Source organism: Microcaecilia unicolor, chromosome 3 (genome assembly GCF_901765095.1).
Source record: "Microcaecilia unicolor chromosome 3, aMicUni1.1, whole genome shotgun sequence".
In the NCBI taxonomy this organism is placed as follows: domain Eukaryota; kingdom Metazoa; phylum Chordata; class Amphibia; order Gymnophiona; family Siphonopidae; genus Microcaecilia; species Microcaecilia unicolor.
In genome coordinates, this window is record NC_044033.1 from 67,422,382 (window position 1) to 67,444,602 (window position 22,221).

General features: G+C 41.9%; 1 protein-coding gene across 1 annotated transcript in view; it reads right to left on the reverse strand.

The window, feature by feature from the left end:
- Positions 1–22,221, reverse strand: part of SPATA17 (spermatogenesis associated 17) — a 489,596-nt gene that overhangs the window by 219,763 nt on the left and 247,612 nt on the right. Inside the window, exon 6 of the mRNA XM_030194667.1 lies at positions 16,602–16,725. Within this exon, the coding sequence (XP_030050527.1) occupies positions 16,602–16,725 (124 nt within the window). The remainder of the gene's footprint in view (positions 1–16,601; positions 16,726–22,221) is intronic.

Here is a 22,221-nt window from a genome sequence, read left to right on the forward strand (position 1 = left end):
TGCTCAGAAGAGCTTACAATCTAAAGGACGAAATGTCAAGTTGGGGTAGTTAAGATTTCCTGAGAAGAGGTGTAGTGATTAGGTGCCGAAGGCGACATTGAAGAGGTGGGCTTTGAGCATTGATTTGAAGATGGGTAGGGAGGGGGCACGGCGTATGGGCTCAGGGAGTTTGTTCCAGGCATGGGGTGAGGCGAGACAGAAAGGGCGGAGCCTGGAGTTGGAGGTGGTGGAGAAGGGTACTGAAAGGAGGGATTTGTCTTGAGAGCGGAGGTTACGGGTAGGGACGTAAGGGGAGATGAGGGTAGAGAGGTAAGGAGGGGCCGCAGATCGAGTGCATTTGTAGGTGAGTAAGAGAAGCTTGAACTGTATGCGGTATCTGATTGGGAGCCAGTGGAGTGACTTGAGGAGAGGGGTGATATGAGTATATCGGTTAAGGTGGAAGATAAGACGTGCGGCAAAGTTCTGGATGGACTGAAGGGGGGATAGATGGCTACGTGGGAGGCCGGTCAGGAGTAGGTTGCAGTAGTCAAGGCGAGAGGTAATGAGGTAACTTCATCCCTGAGTCTCACAATTCCACTTTTACACTTCCTCCTATCACTAACATATCTGAAAAATGTCTTATCTCTCCATTTTACTATATTGGCTATTTTTTCTTCAGCTTGCATCTTTGATTTCCTGACTATTTTATCAGTTTTTTTTAAAGCTTTTCCAGATGGTGTTGCCTGTCTTCCTCTTTCTGTAATCCCATGTAGTTTATGAATGCTAACCTCATTTTCCTTACTTTTTCGGCTACTACTGTTGAGAACCAAAGCAGCCTTCTTTTACTTATTTTCCTTATAAAAAGGTTTGTTGCCCTTAAAATAGCTCCTTTCAGTTTTGTCCACTGCTTTCCTACTTCCTCCATATGTTCCCATCCAGCTAATTCCTCCTTGAAGTAATTTCTCATCTCAACAAAGTTAGTTTTTTGAAGTCTATAACCTTCACTTTTGAATGAACCCTTTCCACACCTGTCTTAATATTGAACCATACCATACAGTAATCACTAGATGCCAGATGATCACTCACTATAAAATCACAAACACTCTCCCCATTCGTAAGCACTAAGTCCAGTATGACCCCATCCCATATGAGTTCCATTACCAACTGCTGGAATAGTTTTTCCTGTAGAGAATCCAGGATCTCCCTACTTCTAGAAAACCCTGCAAAAGGGATACCTCAATCACCTATTAGTAGTACTTCCCCTTTCATAGCTATATTTTGAATTCTTCAGTTAGTTCAATTACTTCTTGTTCTTGTGAAGGCCTGTATATCAAGGTTAAATACATTTTCCATTCCCTCTTTCCAAGTTGACCCAGAGTACTTTTTCTTTACCCTTTTGTTGCTTTAATATTATCTTTAACATATAATGCCATACTCCCTCCCTTTCTTCATACCCTGACTTTCCTGAACAGATTATAGTTTAGTATAACTATATCCCAGTCATGGTTCCCCATGAACCACATCTCCATGGCTGCCACTAATCCTAAGTAACATTATCTAGGCACATATACAACTTAAATAGTGAAGGGAGTTCACAGTCAATCAGTTCTCAATGTACTCAACTTCACAACATATATATCTTGATTCTATCATAGAGGTCCAAGTAATCAGAGAGTTCTAGTGGGATCTATCAGATCAGCGTACCTGCCTCCATATTGGCTAAATAATTTTTATGAGCCAAGCATACTTCTAGAGGCAGTGTCGCAATCCTCATCAATCCAACTTTATGATTTTTACTTATCTTTTCATTATAGTAATGTCACGTCTGTGGCCGTGACCACCCTCAACCTTACCTTCTTTCTGGGGGTCAGCAGCTCTGCTGGCTTCTGTCTGTCTTTGTGTTAGTGTTGGCTCTGGCTTTGTGTGCTGATTGCTCCACTAGACCTCACCTGTGTGGGCTCTGCCTCTCTAGGGAGCCAGCAGCTAAGATGGCTGCCACCGGCTCTATGCTAGCTTCCAATATGGCTCCTGCTTGTCTTTCCTGTGGGCTCACTTCCTATGTGTGTCAAGCCTCTCTTTGGGGTCAGTGTACTTCCTGCTTCTGTCCTGCTGGTGGTGACTCATCAGTGAGAGCCTATAAGGAAGTGCTGTGCTTGCATTCAGGGCCTTTGCATAGTGTCATGCCTAAAGGTCAGCAGGTTAGTGAGAGTTCTGTTGCTTTGCTACTAAGCCTGTCTCTGGGTTCCTACCCATCTGCTTTCTGTACCTGTGGACTGCTAGTCCTTCCGGGTGGGCTCTGCCTCTCTGTTTGAGTGTCTGGGGACTGCTAGTCTTTCTAGTGCTTTCCTCAGTGTTTGTAGCCTCCGTCTTTGTTTGTTCCCAGCCTGGGTTTGGAGATACTCAGCTACAGCCTGGGGTTATTTCTCTGGCTATGTGTGGAGCTGCTGTAGCTTCAGCACAAGACCCTTGGCCTGTTATTCCTGGTTTGCTCTCTTTACCCTGAGCCCTGCTTTGCCCAGCTTCTATGTTTACCCTGAGCCCTGCTTTGCCCAGCTTGTGTGTCAACCCTTAAGCCTGTTTCTGCTTAGCTAGTGTTATCTGGTTTCCTGCTCTGCCTAGCTAGCATATATCCTGAGTGTCTATCCTGAAGTCTGTTTCTGCTTAGCTAGTGTTATCTGTTTTTCTGCTCTGCCTAGCTAGCTTATACCCTGAGTGTCTATCCTGAATCCTGTTTCTGCTTAGCTAGTGTTTACCTGGTTTTCCGCTCTGCCTAGCTAATGTATATCCTGAGTGTTTATCCTGAACCCTGCTTGTATATCCTGAATCCTGTTTCTGCCTAGCTAGTGTTATCCGGTTTCCCGCTCTGCCTAGCTAACGTATATCCTGAGTGTATATCCTGAACCCTGCTTGTATATCCTGAGTGTATATCCTGAATCCTGTCTCTGTCTAGCTAGGGTGTATTTCCTGAGTGTTTATCCTGAATCCTGCCTCTACCTAGCTAGTGGGTTTACCCTGTGGGTATTCCCTGAACCCCCTTCTGCCTAGCTTGCATGTGGCCCTAGTCCTTGCTCCTGCTAAGCTCTTGTACGTCTTGTCTTTATAGTCTGTCTTGTGTTTCTGGCTTAGCGGCTGCGTGCAGCGCTCAGTGCAGTCTAGTATTTAGTATTGCTTCCTTGTGTTTCCTAGACCCAGGGTGGGTCCTCTGGATCTCCAGTTCCAGCCTTGTCCTGTAAGCCCTGCCGGCCACCCGCACGCTGGAGCTCAACTCCAGCGGAACGGTGGCTAAGTGCAGGTGAAGCTGTTCCTTTTCTGCCGGTTCCAGTTGCCTGCTTCCAATCCAGAGTTCCAGTTCCAGGGTGGTCTTGCCTGCCTCTGCCGCTCCTCGGCAGGGGTCCAAGGGCTCACGATTCCCGGTTTTGCCTCGAGGACCTGACAGAATGCAAAGGTCCTCGAGAACGCGACAAGTAATCACTTATATTAGCCTTTTCACAATTATTCTGAAACTTCAGGTTAGTTCTTAACTTTCCAGCCATAGTTAACGATACATGGTGGAGACCCGTTATCACCGACATAGATCCATGTTTTGCTACATGCTGTTTCAAGGTAGTCTGCTGTAGAATAAATTAAGAACCAACTTAAATCTCAACTATTAACCGAGCTATTATGCCCCGATACAGGACCTAGTCGTTACTGACCAGTACTACTTCTTTCTGGCAGCTTCTAAGATGGCCGTCCAGTATTTCTAAAGAGAGCTTTATAGCCAATCACACTTCACGTCATCATCAATCAACCCAACAGGACTGAAACAGCTGATCATCGCGCACAAGCAGTCCAATATACATAAAGATAAAGTAATTTAGATAATTGTCTTAGATAAATGTCATCCAATCAATTTCGCGGTTAAGCTCATATGGTTCCACGGATCTATGTCAGTGATAAGGAGTCTCCACCATCTATCGATAACTACAGCTGGAAAGCTAAGAACTAACCTGAAGTTTCAGAATAAGGATAATTGTGAAAAAGCTAAAAGTAATATAAATATAAGTGATTACTATAATGAAAAGATAAGTAAAAATCATAAAGTTGGATTGATGAGAATTGCGACACTGCCTCTAGAAGTATGCTTGGCTCATAAAAATTATTTAGCCAATATGGAGGCAGGTACACTGATCTGATGGATCCCACTAGAGCTCTCTGATTACTTGGACCTCTATGATAGAATAAAGATGTATATGTTGTGAAGTTGAGTACATTGAGAACTAATCCTAAGTAAGCATCTTCCATCACAGCCTCTAGATCCAAAACCTTATTTCCCATACTACAGGCATTAGTATACACAGATTTCCAGATGCTGTCCTTTTACCCTATATAGAGAGAGAGAGAGGTATAGTAAGAGCAATTCTACAACATCTCTGATGATTCAAATTGCAATTAGTTTGCCCTTTCAACTTTCCTCTTTAAACAGCCACTGTGGTTTAATTGACAGGTAACTGAACAATATGTCACTTTTTTCTTTCCTCCCTCACAGGAAGACCCTTGCAAAATGTTCTCTGTAAAGGTTACTTTATCTAGCAAATAATATCAAAAAGATATACACAAATATGACCCTATCTTGCTTTCTAATTTTTGTATTAATATAGATTCTTATTCTTTTTAGTGGCTAAGCTGTGCTCTAAACCATTGTTCAACACTAAACAGAGGCTTCCATCAACTGCTAGCTGTGCTCTAAACTGATGTTATGATAAACTCTAAAATGCAACCTACAATACTATCATCAGAGACTTCAAAGCGGTTTACATTCTTAATAAATACGAATTAACAGAAACAGAGAGACAAAAATGACAAAGATGAATTAAAGGAACAAAAGGAGGGGAAATAATGTTATAACACAATAAAACACCTTATACAATAATAAACACTAAGATCAGCAAACAATAGGAAAGGAGGTACAAATCAGGAGAGAAAAAAAAGAAAGAGATAGGAAGCAGAAAATCATGGGAGAAAAGAGAAGGCCTGAGTGAAAAGCTAAGTCTTGAGAGCTGTCTTTAACTTAGGGAAAGAAGACATTAGGCAAAGGTCAGGTGACAGAGACTTCCAGAGGGAGAGGAAAATGCAACTATTAACAGTATTACATGTACCTGAATGTACACTGCTTCACTAGTTTCGGCTTGCAGGTGGCATACAAGAAATTAAAAATAAATAAAGATGCTGGAACACATTGAGGGGCATAATTGAACAGGGACGACCATCTCTAAGGGCGCCCATCTCTAAGGATGTCCCGGGAAAGGGGCGGGGAAACCGCTATTATCGAAACAAGATGGGCCTCCATCTTTTGCTTTGATAATACGGTCGGGGACGCCCAAATCTCAACATTTAGGTCGACCTTAGATATGGTCATCCCCGGTTTTCGGCCATAATGGAAAATGAGGACGTCCATCTCAAAAACGACCAAATCCAAGGCATTTGGTCATGGGAGGAGCCAGCATTCGTAGAGCACTGGTCCCCCTCACATGCCAGGACACCAACCAAGCACCCTAGGGGGCACTGAAGTGGACTTCACAAATTGCTCCCAGGTGCATAGCTCCCTTACCTTCGGTGCTGAGCCCCCCAACCCCCCCTCCAACCCACTCCCCACAACTGTACACCACTACTATAGCCCTAAGGGGTGAAGGGGGGCACCTACATGTGGGTACAGTGGGTTTCAGGTGGGTTTTGAAGGGCTCACATTTACTAGCACAAGTGTAACAGGTAGGGGAGGATGGGCCTGGGTCCATCTGCCTGAAGTGCACTGCACCCACTAAAACTGCTCCAGAGACCTGCATATTGCTGTCATGGAGCTGGGTATGACATTTGAGACTGGCAAAAATATTTTTTAAAGTTTATTTTTAGGGTGGGAGGGGGTGGATGACCACTGGGGGAGTAAGGGGAGGTCATCCCCGATTCCCTCCGGTGGTCATCTGGTCAGTTTGGGCACCTTTTTGAGGCTTGGTCGTGAAAAAGAATGGACCAAGTAAAGTCGACCAAATGCTCGTCAGGGGCGCCCTTCTTTTTTCCATTATTGGCCGAGGACACCCATCTCTTAAGCACGCCCCAGTCCTACCTTCGCTACGCCTCCGACATGCCTCCATGAACTTTGGTCGTCCCCGTGATGGACTGCAGTTGAGGACACCCAAAATCGGCTTTCGATTATGCCAATTTGGGTGACCCTGAGAGAAGGACGCCCATCTCCCGATTTGTGTCGAAAGATGGGCGCCCTTCTCTTTCGAAAATAACCCTGATTACTTGCCTGCATGTGTTTTTGTACTTAAGGTGGAAATTAGTTTAAACCAGTTTTCATCTTTATAGTATATTAATAAAAAATCTGTTTAAACCAATGGTTTTCAACCTTTCTTTCATTGTAACACACCTGAGAGATGATATTTGCATCTGTGACACACTGAATACTACTGTTCATGGCTGAACAAAAAAATCCCTTCTATATTATTCATTATTGCTGAAAATGATATAAAGAAAGTTGGTGACTGCTAGGTGGCGAAGATTAGATTTGCAACATTTCCAGTTGGGGCTGGTGGCAGCAGTGAGCATTGTTGGTAATGGAGAAGAAGAAAGGACCACATGCAGATTTCAAGTACCTGATTCTCTGCTCTGTTTTCCTCAACTTGGAGTCATACATAGTTGTTAATGAAAGCAAGGGCTTCCTGTCTCTCACATTTTAGGTGACACACCTCTCAGTTCTTGATGACACACAAGTGTATCCTGACACACTGGTTGAGAACCACTGATTTAAATAGATAATGGAGGATTGTATCCTTTTACATACAATGAATTAGCTATATACAGCAAGAGTTATATAGTATATGATGTCACATAAAAAACAATAGCACATCACCACTTTGGGCACTGAACCAGGAGATACTACAAGGATCTACATAGTCACCTATTTTACCTAATATCTACCTCAAACTTCTAGATGAGCTGTTTTGGTTTATGAACACAAAATTCTATATTTATGCCAGTGACATGCAGCTACTCACTGCCACCAGCTAAATATTGATCTGATAATCTGCCTTCAGTTTAGCTACCCATCTGTTTATCCCAGCAACTTTGTTCTAGCAATCTTTTGTGTGTCTATCAGGCTTATTTTCGAAAGAGAAGGATGCCCATCTTTCGACACAAATCGCAAGATGGACGTCCTTCTCACAGGGTCACCCAAATCAGCATAATTGAAAGCCAATTTTGGGCGTCCTCAACTGCTTTCCGTCGTGGGGATGACCAAAGTTCACAGGGGCATGTCGGAGGCATAGCGAAGGCAGGACTGGGGCGTGCCTAACACATGGGCATCCTCGACCCATAATGGAAAAAAGAAGGGCATCTCTGACGAACACTTGGATGACTTTACCTGGTTCTTTTTTTCTTACGACTAAGCCACAAAAATGTGCCCAAACTGACCAGATGACCACCGGAGGGAATCGGGGATGGCCTCCCCTTACTCCCCCAGTGGTCACTAACCCCCTCCCACCCTCAAAAAAATTTAAAAAAATATTTTTTCCAGCCACTATGCCAGCCTCAAATGTCATACCCAGCTCCATGACAGCAGTATGCAGGTCCCTGGAGCAGTTTTAGTGGGTGCAGTGCACTTCAGGCAGGCGGACCCAGGCCCATCCCCCCCCCCCCACCTGTTACACTTGTGGTGGTAAATGTGAGCCCTCCAAAACCCACTGTACCCACATGTAGGTGCCCTCCTTCACCCCTTAGGGCTATGGTTGTGGTGTACAGTTGTGGGGAGTGGGTTTTGGGGGTTTGGGGGGCTCAGCATACAAGGTAAAGGAGCTATGCACCTGGGAGCAATTTGTGATGTCCACTGTAGTGCCCCCTAGGGTGCTTGGTTGGTGTCCTGGCATGTCAGGGGGACCAGTGCACTATGAATGCTGGCTCCTCCCACGACCAAAGGGCTTGGATTTTGTCGTTTCTGAGATAGGCGTCCTCGGTTTCCATTATCGGCAAAAATCGGGGACGACCATCTCTAAGGTCGACCTAAATTTTGAGATATGGGCGTCCACGACCGTATTATCGAAACAAAAGATGGATGCCCATCTTGTTTCAATAATACGGGTTTCCCCCGCCCCTTCACCAGTACGTCCTGCGAGGACGTCCTCAGGAAAACTTGGGCACCCCTTTCGATTATGCCCCTCCACATGTCTCAACTGCACTTGCCTTCACAACTGCCTATTAAGATGTTTCATTGTATCATACAGAAATTATGAGCATCATATCTATGCCATTTCAATGCTCTAATCCATGCCTATTAAGGTAGGTCATTTGTGTTGTGCTAACAAGTTTATGATATCTGTGTTACATGAAAGTGCAAATATATTGCCTATTAAGGGTTCCATATGTATTCTGTTAATATCTTAAGTATCATATCTGTGTTATATGAATGTTCTGTCCCCACTGACATCTATCACATGTGTTATGTGGTTGCTTTACAGTGCTGTTTTAATGTGTATATTTCTAACACTGTATTATGTTATTCCTATTAATAGGATTCAATTTGCATGTCTCTATGTTTACCTCATTGATTGCATTTATGATTATATTTGGTCATTTTACTATTAACAAAATTGTAAGTTTTATGTCAAGCTAGTCTTCAATGTGGATGAGTTAGGTCTTTTCTTTGTGATATATGGAGTTCTCTTCTATTTGTTTTCTATTGTATTTATATTCTGTTGAAAACCACCGTGGTCTGTTAAGGCTGGGTGATATATCACATTTTAATAAATTAAACTAAACTACACTTCCTTGGGTGACTCTCTTCATTATGGTGGTTAATAAACCCCACTAAATAAATACATTAATTTACATCGAGAGAGGTCATGGTTGGGCCCCAGACACTGCAAGCACCAAAGAGTTATCAGTAATGAATATAGTCTTGCTACGCTGGGTGCACTTTAGGTGCATGTTGCCAAAAGATTCAGTCACAGTAGAATTAAACAATTCAGTCTTGAAAACCATACCCGAGTGTGCTGCCCTAGGCCATGTAGTAAGGCCTACAGTGGGTGAATGTTTCGAAAACCACTGGAAAAACTATTTGAGATGTTTCTGGAAAAGGCATGGCGATGGGACGGAAGAAAATTTACAAAATAAAGTGAAAAAGTAGCGAAAATTTGAAGAAAAATTATTGATGAGGAACTAGATGATGCATGTTTAAATAACTCTAAAAAGATGAATACTGAGGTGGTCCCATGAAACAGCAATAAACTGGAAGTGGAGCACATATGTAATGAGGTGGATCAGAAGCTTCTAAAGAAATTGAAGCTGGGGCAGTCTTCCCGCACATGATATTACCTATGCTGTGAGGACATATCCTTTTTGTATTTGGAAAAATATATTGTTTGATAATTGACACCATAGGCATAGTTTGACTGTTTCATTTGGGGGGGGGGGGGGGGCAAAGGATGGGCGGAGCATATTAGCATATTCATTTGCATATATACATATGCAAATGAATATGCTAATATGGAGGAAGGAATTGAAATTTACAGGCAAAATATCACAGATGCACATTTCAAAAAGCTGACATATTTCAATTAATAAATTCTGAATAAAATACTTTATCTACCTTTGTTGTCTGATCATTTAGTTTTTCTATTCGCTTTGGTCCCAGTGTCTTCTGTTTTATACAGTGTCTTCTTTCCAGTAGGCTTCCCTCTGCTCCCCACCCTCCCAGTCCCAACCATTTTCTGTTCCTTCCCTCTGCTCACCATCCCTCCGTCCCATCCATCTTCTGCTCCTTCCCTCTGCTGTGCCTGACCTCTCCCAATCCAATCCATCTCCTGGTCCATCCCCTCTGCTCCCCACCCCTCCCAGTCCCATCCATCTTCCCTCTGCTCCCCACCCCTCCCAGTCCCATCCATCTCTTGCTCCTTCCCTCTGCTCCCCACCCCTTCCAGTCCAATCCATCTCCTGGTCCTTCCCTCTGCTCCCAACGCTCCCAGTCCCATCCATCTCTTACTCCTTCCCTCTGCTCCCCACCCCTCCCAGTCCCAACCATCTCTTGCTCCTTCCATCTGCTCCCCACCCCTCCCAGTCCCATCCATCTTCCATCTGCTCCCCACCCCTCCCAGTTCCATCCATCTTCCTTCTGCTGCCCCCCCCCCCACGCGGTCCAAGATCGTGACTCCGTCTACCCCCCTCTCTTCCTCCCTCCCTCCGGCGCAGGCAGCAGTCTTTTTCAGCATTCCTGACAGCGGTAGCGATGTACACGCTGCCTTCAGTCTGCCCCGGAAGCCTTCTCTTCAAGTTCCTGTTCCCACCTATGCGGGAACAGGAACTTGAAGAGAAGGCTTCGGGGCAGAGCCGAAGGCAGCGTGTACATCGCTACCGCTGTCAGGAACGCTGAAAAAGACTGCTGCCTGCGCCGGAGGGAGGGAGGAAGAGAGGGGGGTAGACGGACATGCTCCTCTCCGTCCGCTTGGCTTCCCTGCTCTCTCTGTCTGCGTCCCGCCTGAAAGGAAATGACGTCAGAGGAAGGCGGGACGCAGACAGAGAGGGCAGGGAAGCCAAGCGGACGGAGAGGAGCGTTTGCCTGCTTGTTTTTTTTTTTCTTAACTACTGGCGCGGCGGCACCTCGTCATCGTTTGGGGGGGCATTGCCCCCCCTCGCCCCCCCCAGTCTACGCCTATGATTGACACCATTTGTGAGGGTCCCAATTGGTTGAAACCACAATGAGCTGACTGGCCGCCAATATTCAGTGACACTTAACCAGGTAGACCCACTGAACATCTCCACTTGGGCAGATACTACCGACTGGTTCTTGAAAATATATTTTCAAAGTCAACATAAATTGTTTTATACTTTGAAAGTTTGGGCCTATACTAATATTTCTAAAGAGACTCGGAGAAAGTGAAAGCAATTCCTATTGATGCATCCTGGAGTGCTACAGTTGGAGGCTACTTTTTCCCCAAACTTCCCCTATCTCAGAAGTGTGTTTTCTTCATAATGCCAAATCAGCTTGGGGCCTCATTTTCTAAATTTAAGGTGGCACTGAAAACCCACTTGTTTAGCAAGGCTTTTGGCCAAACTTGAACCCAGGGTGGGATCAGGTGGGCAGTACCCTCCCTTTCCTCATTCATCTTCTGCTGCGCTTTGCTGCTTAACTCTCTCTTGCTTTCCTATCAACTAAATTGTATTCCTTTTCAGTCTCCGCTTTTAACTTGTAAACTGCTTTGTTTTGGGATTTTTTTTTTAAGAAATACGGTATATCAAATAAAAATAACCATTGTCATAACCATATCTTTATAATTGTTTGCTTTTCTGGCCACTAACAGAATGTCTCTTGGGTTGCTAGAACTGGCCCCTGTTAGCATCTCTGAAGGAATGTCTCCATTGAATTAGTCAATTAACCTAAATCATTAGCATGCTGGTAGGTTTTTTTTTTCTATATTTGGAAGTAATAAGTGGGCCTGTGTGTTCCTGATCTTCTGATGAGGATCAGAAGATAAAGTGCTGCCTCCATACCAGGTACTGTTTGTCTTTCTATAAGTACTCACTCTCTCACCCCCATCTCCCTTGCTTATTCTCTAACTCCCTTACTATCTCATCCCTATCCCCTCACATACTCTGTCACTTCCTATCAGTGATGTACCAAGGGCTGTAAAAGTGGTGCAGCTAGACAGTGCAAAAATATAGAGGGGCACATAAATTGCTCCCAGCCCACTGACTCCTCTCATTAGCAGTGGTGAAGCAGTAAGGGAGGGTGGGGGTGGAGGTGCCATGCAAGTTGTACAGGGCACAACCATACTTCAGTATGGTTTAGCTGCCTATCTCCCTTGTGCACCTTCACTCCTACAGGCCCTTTGCTCAGTTTCATGCCCTAGGCTCCCTTGCTCACTCTCTTGCTTGCCACCCCTCAGTCTCACCCATTCAGCCTCTTATTTCCCTTATAAACTCTCTCACTCCTCCAGTCCCCTTGCTCACTTTAACTCTATAGCCTTCCTTCTTTATTTTCTTACCCCCAACCCAGTGGCGTTCCTAGGGGGGCTGACACCCGGGGCGGATCACCGATGCACCCCGCCCCCCCCCAGGGTGCAGCACTCCTCCAGGATGCAGCATGACCCCCCCCCCCGGCAAAAGGACACCCCACGGTTAAAGACCCCCCCCCCCCCGGGTGCACGCCGCTGGGGGGGGGGTGGTGCCGTGCGCGCCTGTCCATTCGTTCCATGTTCCCTCTGCTTCGGGGCGGACCACACCCACCGCCCCCCCCTAGGGATGCCACTGCCCCAACCTCATCCATTTAGCCCTTCCTTCTTCATTCAACCTGTCAGTCTCCCTCTGTCACTTGTTCACTCCCACAGTCCCCCTTGCAAATTCATTCCCCCTCCCCACCAATGCTCAACTTAACAGTGCCTTGGCCTCCCTTGCACTTTTCCCCTTTCAGCCTTCTTGTTCAGATTTCCATCTCCTCTTGCTCATTCTCCTGTGCTTATACCCCCGCCCCAACCAATCATTTTTGCTCTCAACCTTCCTTTACACCCTATGTCCCCTGTTACCTTTTTGCGTTCCCTGGGACTATTCACCAAAACTTTTCCTCCATTCATCCCGACCCTTCACTAAATTTCTCATTCCTCACCCAAACTTAGGAGGAAAGCGGTGGCATCTAAAACGATCTAAAAATATTCAATTTATGAGAGCTGGCTCCTGTAGCTCAATTGCAATGGAAATCATCTGGACATCAAAAAAAAAAGGTGTAAGGAGAAAAAAATGTGTAAGAAGAAAAAAATGTCTACTCTACTACTACTACTATTTAGCATTTCTATAGCACTACAAGGCGTACGCAGCGCTGCACAAACAACTTTCTGCGTATATATGACAACACTGGAAAAAATATCTATATGACGGTTCATAGAAAAGAAATATTGACCAGGCGAAAAATGGAAAAAGAAAAAGAAAATTAACCAGGCAAAAAATGAAAAAGGAAACAATTGGATAAAACCGAGAAAACATGTTAATAAACAGCATAAAAAACAAGACCCCAGAAAAAATAAACCAACTGCATATAAATGCTCTGTTTAACTTTCTTTCTAACTTATGGTCTCTTATTCTGTATTGGATGAGGGTCTATCAGTGTTCTGCTTGTGTGACTGGGTTCCTCTGACCCACGAATGAAGACCCCAGGTAAGTGCCAGAAGGGGGATTAGGGGAGGGTGGAGTTTGAGGGGGCATAGATTTTTTTTTGGAGGGGCAAGGACAGGTGGGTTATGTCAAAGACTCAATTCTATACTGGAGGGGGGGAGTTCAAGTGGGTATTTCGAGCCATTATTGAAACATCGGGTTTTTGTTTTTGTCGTGTGTGTATCGGAAGGGATTTGGGACACCCTGTTTTGGCATGTAACGTGCCTGCCTCAGAAGTCTGACAATGAGTATGTCAAAAAATACTGCTAGGTAACAAAAGCAAAGAGATCTTTAAAAAGAACGTGCATGTGTGTACAGATGCACAATATGGAGAACGGTAGTGTCAGAAATCAAAGGTAAATATTCCAAAAGTGAAAGTAACAGTGTTCAAAGCTAAATCACTTTGCTGAAGAAATAAGGCATCTCTGCCAACTGTTATTTACATGCTGAAACACGGTGTCATGTCAAGTCTTGAGCACTGACATTACTTTTAGTGTACATTACTGAATTTTTAGTATATTTATTTCATTGTGTATTGTTTTATACACACTGTATTTTTAGTATTGATTTTATGCATATTTTAAGCAATAAACTTTAACTGCATTGTTCCTGAGGTTCTCCGTTCCCACTTCCTTTTGTACTATTGCTTGTCCTGTGGGACTTTGTTGTTCGGTTACCTTCTGGTTTCTGTAAATCTTTTGTTCCAGATTAGAGATCTTATCAGCCTGTGTAGCAGTCTGAAAAGTTATAGATTGACCCAGAGCAAGTATTGTCTTCCAAATTTTCTCTAGTATAAACATTGTAGGTCTTGTTGGTTCAAACACAGTGACTGGTACCTTTCCAAGCTGAGCTTCCATGCCTAGGTTTCTGCTGGCTTCCATTTGCTCTCTACTTATGATGATATTCTCCTGGTTCACTTCCTGTATATGTTTCATCCTGCTTTAGGGACGCCAACACTCTTGCTGTTCCTAGAACTGGGGGGGCTAAACAGCCAAGCGATTGTAAATTGACACTATTCTCGCATCCCCCACACTCCTCTGCTTTAATGCAGGATTACCCGGAGGCTCTCTTTCCTTGGGGGATAATGAAACACTACTTCCCAGAAGTGGAGAGGGCTCCCTTTCACCTTCTTCCACTTCAGGCGGGACTACCCTGGTAGACAGTAAATGCATAGAAAATGTTTCTAATTTCTGTACCGTTTAGGATGGAGTATGTATGTATGTATTTATTTATGAAATTTCTATCCCACACTAGCTCAAGTGAAACTCAGGTTCAATGAGGCTTACAATATAAACATAAAAGAAAAGAAATAAATTACAGTTACATCATAAAAATAATATATAGGAAGTGATGGGGCAAATTCAGTTGGGCGTCAGGAAGAAGTGAAATATAAGGAACTAAATAATACTCAGCACTGAGTTCTAATATTGATGAAGATTGAGCTAACAAAAAGTCAGTTTTCAATAAATTAAAAAATATCCCATAATCAATAGTATATCTAATTTGTTTAGGAAGAGAATACCAGATAAGAAAAGTTAGCATTGTGGATTGTTTTGTAAGATTCATTTCTGCAGCTGGGGAAATGTAAAATGAGTACTCTTTGTCTTTGCTTTCCTGAAATCAGGGAAGCAGGCATCCTTGGTCTTCTCTTAGGCAGTAGAAATGAAGGGAAAAAACTCTGGGCAAGTCTGCTCTCTAGGGCACCATCTTCCCTCTCCTAACTCCAATCATTGTTCTTTTCTTATCTTTGGAATCTTTAGAAACAGCAATAGGGAAGGGAAGAGATTTGATATACTACCTTTCTGTGGTACAATCAAAGCGGTTTATATATAGGTACTTATTCAATCTTGAGTGGACTCACAATCTAATTTTTTTTTAAACCTGGAGCAATGGAGGGTTAGGTGACGTGCCTAGGGTCACAAGGAGCTGCAGTGGGAATTGCACTAACCATTAGGTTACTCCTCCAATCCAAAAGTTTGAACAGAGCAGAGCTTTTTACTCCTCTCCTGGCCACAGAAAGAGAAGTGCAGGGCTCATCAGGGAATTGAACCCAGGATTTCTCACACCCAAAGTGTAAGAATCATACCCCTAGACCAGCAAGCCAATATAGCTTATACATCTAGACAGCCCAGACACACAATGATACCTCCAATATTTTGAATGAACTTGTCTGCATATTTTTTTTACTTAGTATACAATTGCTATATATTAAGTTGAAATACTTTTTGCATATTGTATACCTAAAGAAAAAGTAAATTATAGCATCATTTCATTTAAGCTAAGGAAATATTTCAGTGATTCACTCACTAATTTTGCAGGTATTTATTTAGGGGTCCTTTTACTAAGTGGCGGTAAACACTAATGTGTGGTTACTGCGTATTACAAAGGCACTACTGTGGGACATGCCCAGGGTCCCATGGTAGTTCTGGGATCAGTGTGCGCCAAATCCGCACTAAAAATATAAAATATTTTTTAGCACAGGAACATGTTTGGAGGCTGAGAGTAGGCGTGCCCTGTGCTTATTGGGTACCACGGGCAAACTGCGATGTGCTGCCTGATTAGTGCGGGATGAGCTCAGGAGCCCTTACCACCTAGTAAACTGGTGGCGGCAAGGACTCCCGTCCTAATTGCTACACGCTAACTGGGAAATTAGCACATGGCCATGAATGGAAAATAGAAATTGATGTGCTAAAAGTGGTCTCAGTGCATGGAAAACCCATGCGCTAAAAATAGCGCAGGCCACTTTTTAGCGTGGCTTAGTAAAAGGGCCCCTTAATTAATGATTTTATATTAAAAAGTTGTTTTTAATTAGCTGTTCATTTATAGCAGGAATTATTTTACATACAATAGCATGCAATTATATCTTACAACAAATCTCTTTGTCCGATACAAATGAAGAAAGATTTGGAAGGATTAAAATATGTAGAAGTTCAGATTAGTAAATCCTGAATTCCTGATCTACCTATACTGTACATAACTGATAAGAAAAATTCTGCTAACAAGGATTATGTTTACAATTTAATAGAAAATATAGCAAAAGATTGGATTTTAGCACAAATCTTAGCTCAGTTTAAAAAACAGTAGCCCCTTTTTAGCTTAATAACTTTAGTTCTTCATACATGCAGTGGCATCATAGCAAGCCAATCAAAATAAGGTTGTTGTTTTTTTTTTAAAGCAAGGTTATGTACTTTGTATTGTGTTATCATAGCAACAAATCAAACTGCTGACTTTGACTCTTTCTGCCAGCAGATTTGATTCTGCCCCTATGATTCTGTTGTCATACAGCAATCGTGATGCTGCTCTTGCCTATAGAAAACCTCTAAATTGAACTCCAAGCAGTGTCTGTGTGATATCTTTTCAACTAGTCATGTCCTATTCAGCCTGCTAGTTTATCTCTGTCAGGCTGGGGGCCCTGGTGGCTTGTATAAGCTGTCAGGTTCAGGTATACCAACCTGCCTAGTACTGACGAGGTAATGCATCTTTCGGGCTTGGTAATTCTTTTTCCTCTCTTCCATTTCTATCTCTTTCTTGTCTCTTTCTCTTTGTTTCATCTCTGCAAATTCTTCAAGTTGTTGCCTGCATCAAAACAATGTATTTTTTAAATTTGCCCTGTAAGTTGGAACAGATAAAGGCATGTTCCTTTTAGAAAGCAAGCAATGCATACTATATATTATATATTTGGATCGGTCATTAGCTTCTACTCGCTTTTGGTCTGAAAAAAATATAACTTATTTTATGTAAAATAACCAGTGAATATAAAAACATAGGACCAAATTCTATAAATAGCACAGAGAAAATAATGTGCTACAAGCTATTCTATAAATGGTGTTGAAAGTTAGGTAAACTCTAAACAAAACCAGGAAATTTTCAAACTCACACTTTAACAAGTCAACCTAACAATAGTTTGAAAATATATTGTACACTATGTGTATGTCTCTCACAGTGATTGGAGAATTCAAAGAATTCAAATTTCTTAATCTGAATTCCTCTTTCACCTCAGCCTATGATTGACTGTCTTTGTTTTTTGTCTTCAAATCATGTAACAACGTTTTCAGTTCCATACTCTGTAAGCCACATTGAGCCTGCAAAAAGGTGGGAAAATGTGGGGTACAAATACAATAAATAAATAAAATAAAAATAAATAAAAGGGAACCTCAAAGCTCCTCATAGGGTGAACATCAACAATGTTTATCATAACCCTATATATAATAGGAGTAGAGTAATATCATAGGTCCCAATGTAAAGAAGAAACAGGAGAAAAACAGATCAAAGTAAAACACTTATGTAAGGAAAACCAATTGATCTAAAAAAAACTCACTGTCCTCTTTATTAACAAAACCCAATCACCACAGGGAGACTAAAACACATAACATTCACTATCCTCGGGGAAACACCCAAAAACTACACCCAAACATACGGGCAGCTCCTCCTCTCATACTAAAACCCAACCAGACCTAGATACATTTCTACCCAAACAGACCCACTGTCACATATCAACCCTCTGTAATAATTTAACTTAGTAACACTTTGCTACCAGCATAAACATATAAAGTTCTTTCACTTATCCTTAGTAGAGGACTCCAGGCATCTAACGATCCCCTCCGTTGGCTGTGCACAGCGTTCTAGCTGGTCAACTGGAGAATATAAAAGTTCAAGGTTCTTCCAGTGTCGTCAGGGAGGAGCTCCTCCGATTTTAAACAACGCTACCTATCCTGATTACCATCACCCTTCAACAAGTGCACCTCGTTTCGCCCACACAGTGGCTGCCTCAGGAAGGACACTGCAAATAGGTCCCTGTTGGACCTTAAAGGCCATATAGTAGCTGTCATATATTTTGTGTCTTCAAAAGTGGCAAAGTCAGAAAGCTGAAAAGCGTCTTTTAAAGATCACTGCAACCTGCAGATTCGATATGAACCACGCCCCTTAAAGTGCTTCCCCCAATCTATGGGGAGCATTTACCATCCAGGGAGTGGCATACCATTCAGCAAACCCACACCCCTAAACTAGCATCCCCCAATCACGGGAGATCAAGTGCAATCCAGGGAAGGAGCTGACAAATATCTTAAAAACATTACTACAACCTGCAGATTCGTTGCAAACCATGCCCTTTAAAATGCATCCCCCAATCAATGGGGAGCATTTAACATTCAGGGAATGGCTTACCACTCAGCAAACCCACACCCCTAAACATGCATCCCCCAATCCCCGGAGGGCAAGTACAATCTCGGGAGTGGCTTAACTTTAGATAGAAAACTGCAAAGCATCTTGTAAACATCCTTGCAACCTGCAGATTCGATGTGAACCACGCCCCTTATACTGCTTCCCCCAATCTTAGGGGAGCATTTGCCATCCAGGGAGTGGCTTACCATTCAGCAAAACCTTACCCCTAAACTAACATCCCCCAATCACGGGAGAGCAAGTGCAATCCAGGGAGAGGCTTAACTTTTAGTCAGAAAAAAGCATTCCATTCAATATTACGATTTAAACCTTTCGGTTCTACTGTCTGTAGCCTATGTATTCACTGCTGTTCTTTTCTCCATAGAATACTTTTAATTCTCCAATCACTGTGAGAGACATACACATAGTGTACAATATATTTTCAAACTGTTGAAAGTTAGGTGCCATTTACAGAATACGCTTAGGGAGAGATTCTATATACGGCATCTAAAAAACTCGGCACTGAAATCAGTGCTATGTGTATTGTATAATTGGTGCATAGTTTTTAGCATACATTTAGTTGATATATCAACACCTAAATCTATGTGCATCCATTTACACCAATGAAAACCTGGCGTAAATCCCTACATGTAGATTTAGACGCACTTGGCCATATTCTACTATGCATATATATTTCAGAACGCCCATGAAACGCCCATTACCCACACATAACCATGCCCCTTTTTGCCTGCATGCATTAGAAGTTCAGAGAACTTTGTTACAGAATACGCTTAGTGAGTTGTCTGCATAAATTCTAATCAGTGCCAATTAGTGCTCATTATTGCTTAAGTGCTGTTATCAGCACTCATTAGCGTAAGCTTAAGTTACGCGCATTGTTATAGAATCCATGCTGATTTCTGCGCAGATCTCTAGGCGCACTAGATAGAATCCAGGGGTTAACGCCTAACTTTAGATGTGATAATTTATACCAATTAAACCCTGGTGTAAATCTTCACATCTAAATTAGGTGCAGATCCCCCTTATTCTATAACAGAATGCATAAATTCTAGGAACGATCTTGATTCACCCATGATCCTCCCATGGCTGCACCCCCTTTTTGGAGCCATGTGACTTAAAATGCATATGCAAATTTCAATTAAGGCCAATTAGTGCTGATAATTGATTATTAGCAGCTAATTACTGGTGCTAATTGGCTTATTAATTACTTGAATTGCATGCACAATAGGGTGTGTGCCCAAGTTTGCACTCACAATTTTAAGTGCCATTTATAGAATTTCAGGGATGGAGTACAAATGCTGCTGTAAATTTCCCAAGCTTGAAATTTTAAGTCTAATCTTAACAATCATAGTTGCCAATAAATAAACAATCATTTACATTACCAATGGGCATTCATATTATGGGGTCCTTTTACGAAGTTGTGGCAAAAGGGGGGGGGGGGCGCTGGCATCAGCACATGTTTTTGATGCATGCTAAGGCCCCCTTTTACCACAGTGCAGCACTGCCCGATTACCACCAGGTAAACATAGGCGCTACAAAAATAAAAATATTTTTGTAACACTGGAAATGGCGTACGCTGGGGGTGGGAACTACCGCCAGGCTTTTGCGGTAGCCCGACAGTACATCCCATTTAGCAAGCTGTAAGCCCGCGTTGGGCTTACTGCTGCTTTGTAAAAGGGCCCCTATATAATTATTCTCTATCTGTTTTGGCTTTGTAAAATATTAAACAATTTAGAAACTAATTAGTTAAGCAATGAAAAGCAGGGAGATGCTAGTTCTTGAAGAACACCCTGTAAGTCTATGTATGTGTGCCAAGGGAGAATTCACAAAAGGGGTTTGGCTCAATTAATATCTCTAAGTTTTGTTAGCAGGAAACAGCTAGCTCTAATTAACCTCTGAATGAAAGCCTGAACATTTGTTCCTTTATGCATATAGAATTAATAATGTTAATTAGGTGGGAAATTCACATTAGCCTTTACTTAAGGGCATATTAAATAAAATAGAAAGTGAAAAGTAAATTTCTCATGAAAGGGAAAAGCAAGCCAAGTAATACAATATGTCTTTGGTCTTCACTCTTAGTCCTTGAAGGCCACCAATAGGTCAGGTTTTAACGATACTCCTAATGAACATGCTTTACAATGAAGATAGCAGTCATGCAAATTGCTTACATGCATATTCATTACACAATATATAGAATCACTTTACATGTAAAAAAGAAAGTAAAACTGTTGTTTGGATCCCTTTTGGAGATTTATTGACAATGCAAGGATTTTTCAAGAGGATTTCAATAATTAACTTGAGTGATCAGTGTCATTATTGAAGCTATCACAGCTTGACTGCTTTCAGACTCTGGGGTTCATTGGGGTAGTTTTAATGTTGCCCTGGGCAATGTTTGAGTATTTATAAGTAATCTAATACTGACAGGTAGCACATATGATGTATCAAATTTATTGTAATGCGTAGTATTTTAAAATTTAGTTTAGTTACCCAATGGATGCTTTTGTATGGCTTTGATGGGGGTCATGCTGTGATCAAATTTTACAACGTTTTAAATGTTTAATAAAAGGTGAATGTATAAGATTTCATAGATGATTTGTTATCAACAAATTATGTACTGTGTAGTAAACATTGTTGATTTGAGGTTTTTAACTACCCCATTGTATATTCATAATGCATATTGGCCTATGCTTTTCCCGAAGGGGTCTGCTGCCCCCCCCCCCCCCCCCTTTGTACCTGGTAGAATCTAGTTCTCTATAGCTATGAATCTTTCTTTCATTTATTCTTTCTTTCTCTCTGTTCTGTGACCTTTGTATGAGGAACAAACTTTCTTCCTCCTTTCTCTCTTCTTTATCTAATTAGACTAATTACTTATAATTACCAGAGGTACTGATGTTAGATTTTGTAAGTTTGTTATAACTTGAAACTGATGTCTGATGCTGTGATGGTGGGTGAGTAATTAAAAAGACTTTTAATTTTCTCTAATTCCTGTACAATTTTTTCTATAATATTTGATAGAATTCGTAAGTGTTTTAGTGAATAGCAAGCCAAATTGCGCAGCCTAGTACAAAATTCATTAGTGATATCCTGAAAACCTGGTCTGTTGGCCACCCTTGAGGACTGGAAATAAAAACCAAGGATAATGTTTTTTTTCCTTTATTTCTACAACAACCACGTTGATATATGACACTGCAGATGGTGAAAGGAGAGAAGGAAGGATTTGTTAGTCTAAAATCTATAACATGAATGAATTTATTAATTGAAATGGAAAAATCATGTGCGCATATCACATTTTATATAACAGAAATAGATGCACTAGAAAGACAGTTGCTGAGTTTAGATTTGCTTTTTTGCTTGTTTGTTTTTGTTTTTCTGTAGACCAATCCTTAAAATGTTGTGGATATTGGTTGTTTTGCTGAATTTTTTAAATTAGTGGTATGCAACATTTAAAAATAAAAAGACTGAAAACTTTTCTTTATAACGTTTATATGTTTGATTTGCTGAATATTTTTAATTGGTGGCACGTAACATTTAAAATTAAGGAAAGAAAGCTTTTCTTTCCAGCCTTCTTTACTCCTGAACATCTGAGACAAATAGAATGGCTATATGCTAAAGCAAGGAAAGGGCAGAGAAGTCTGTTTCAAGCTGCAGAAATTCTCTCTCTCGCTTTTTTTTTTTTTATTCCAGTTTACCTTTAAAGGCTGATCATACCATATTTCATACAAGGTTACTTATGAAACACACTGACGTTTAAAAAAATCATCATGCTTTGCTCTTGCCGCAGTGCAACTTTTTTTTCTAACCTAAGATGAAATTGTAAAATAAATGAATTACTCAGAAAGGCATGGCCCCCACTTTGCCACCCTCTCCCTGAACATTGCCTATTAATATGAAAGAAGA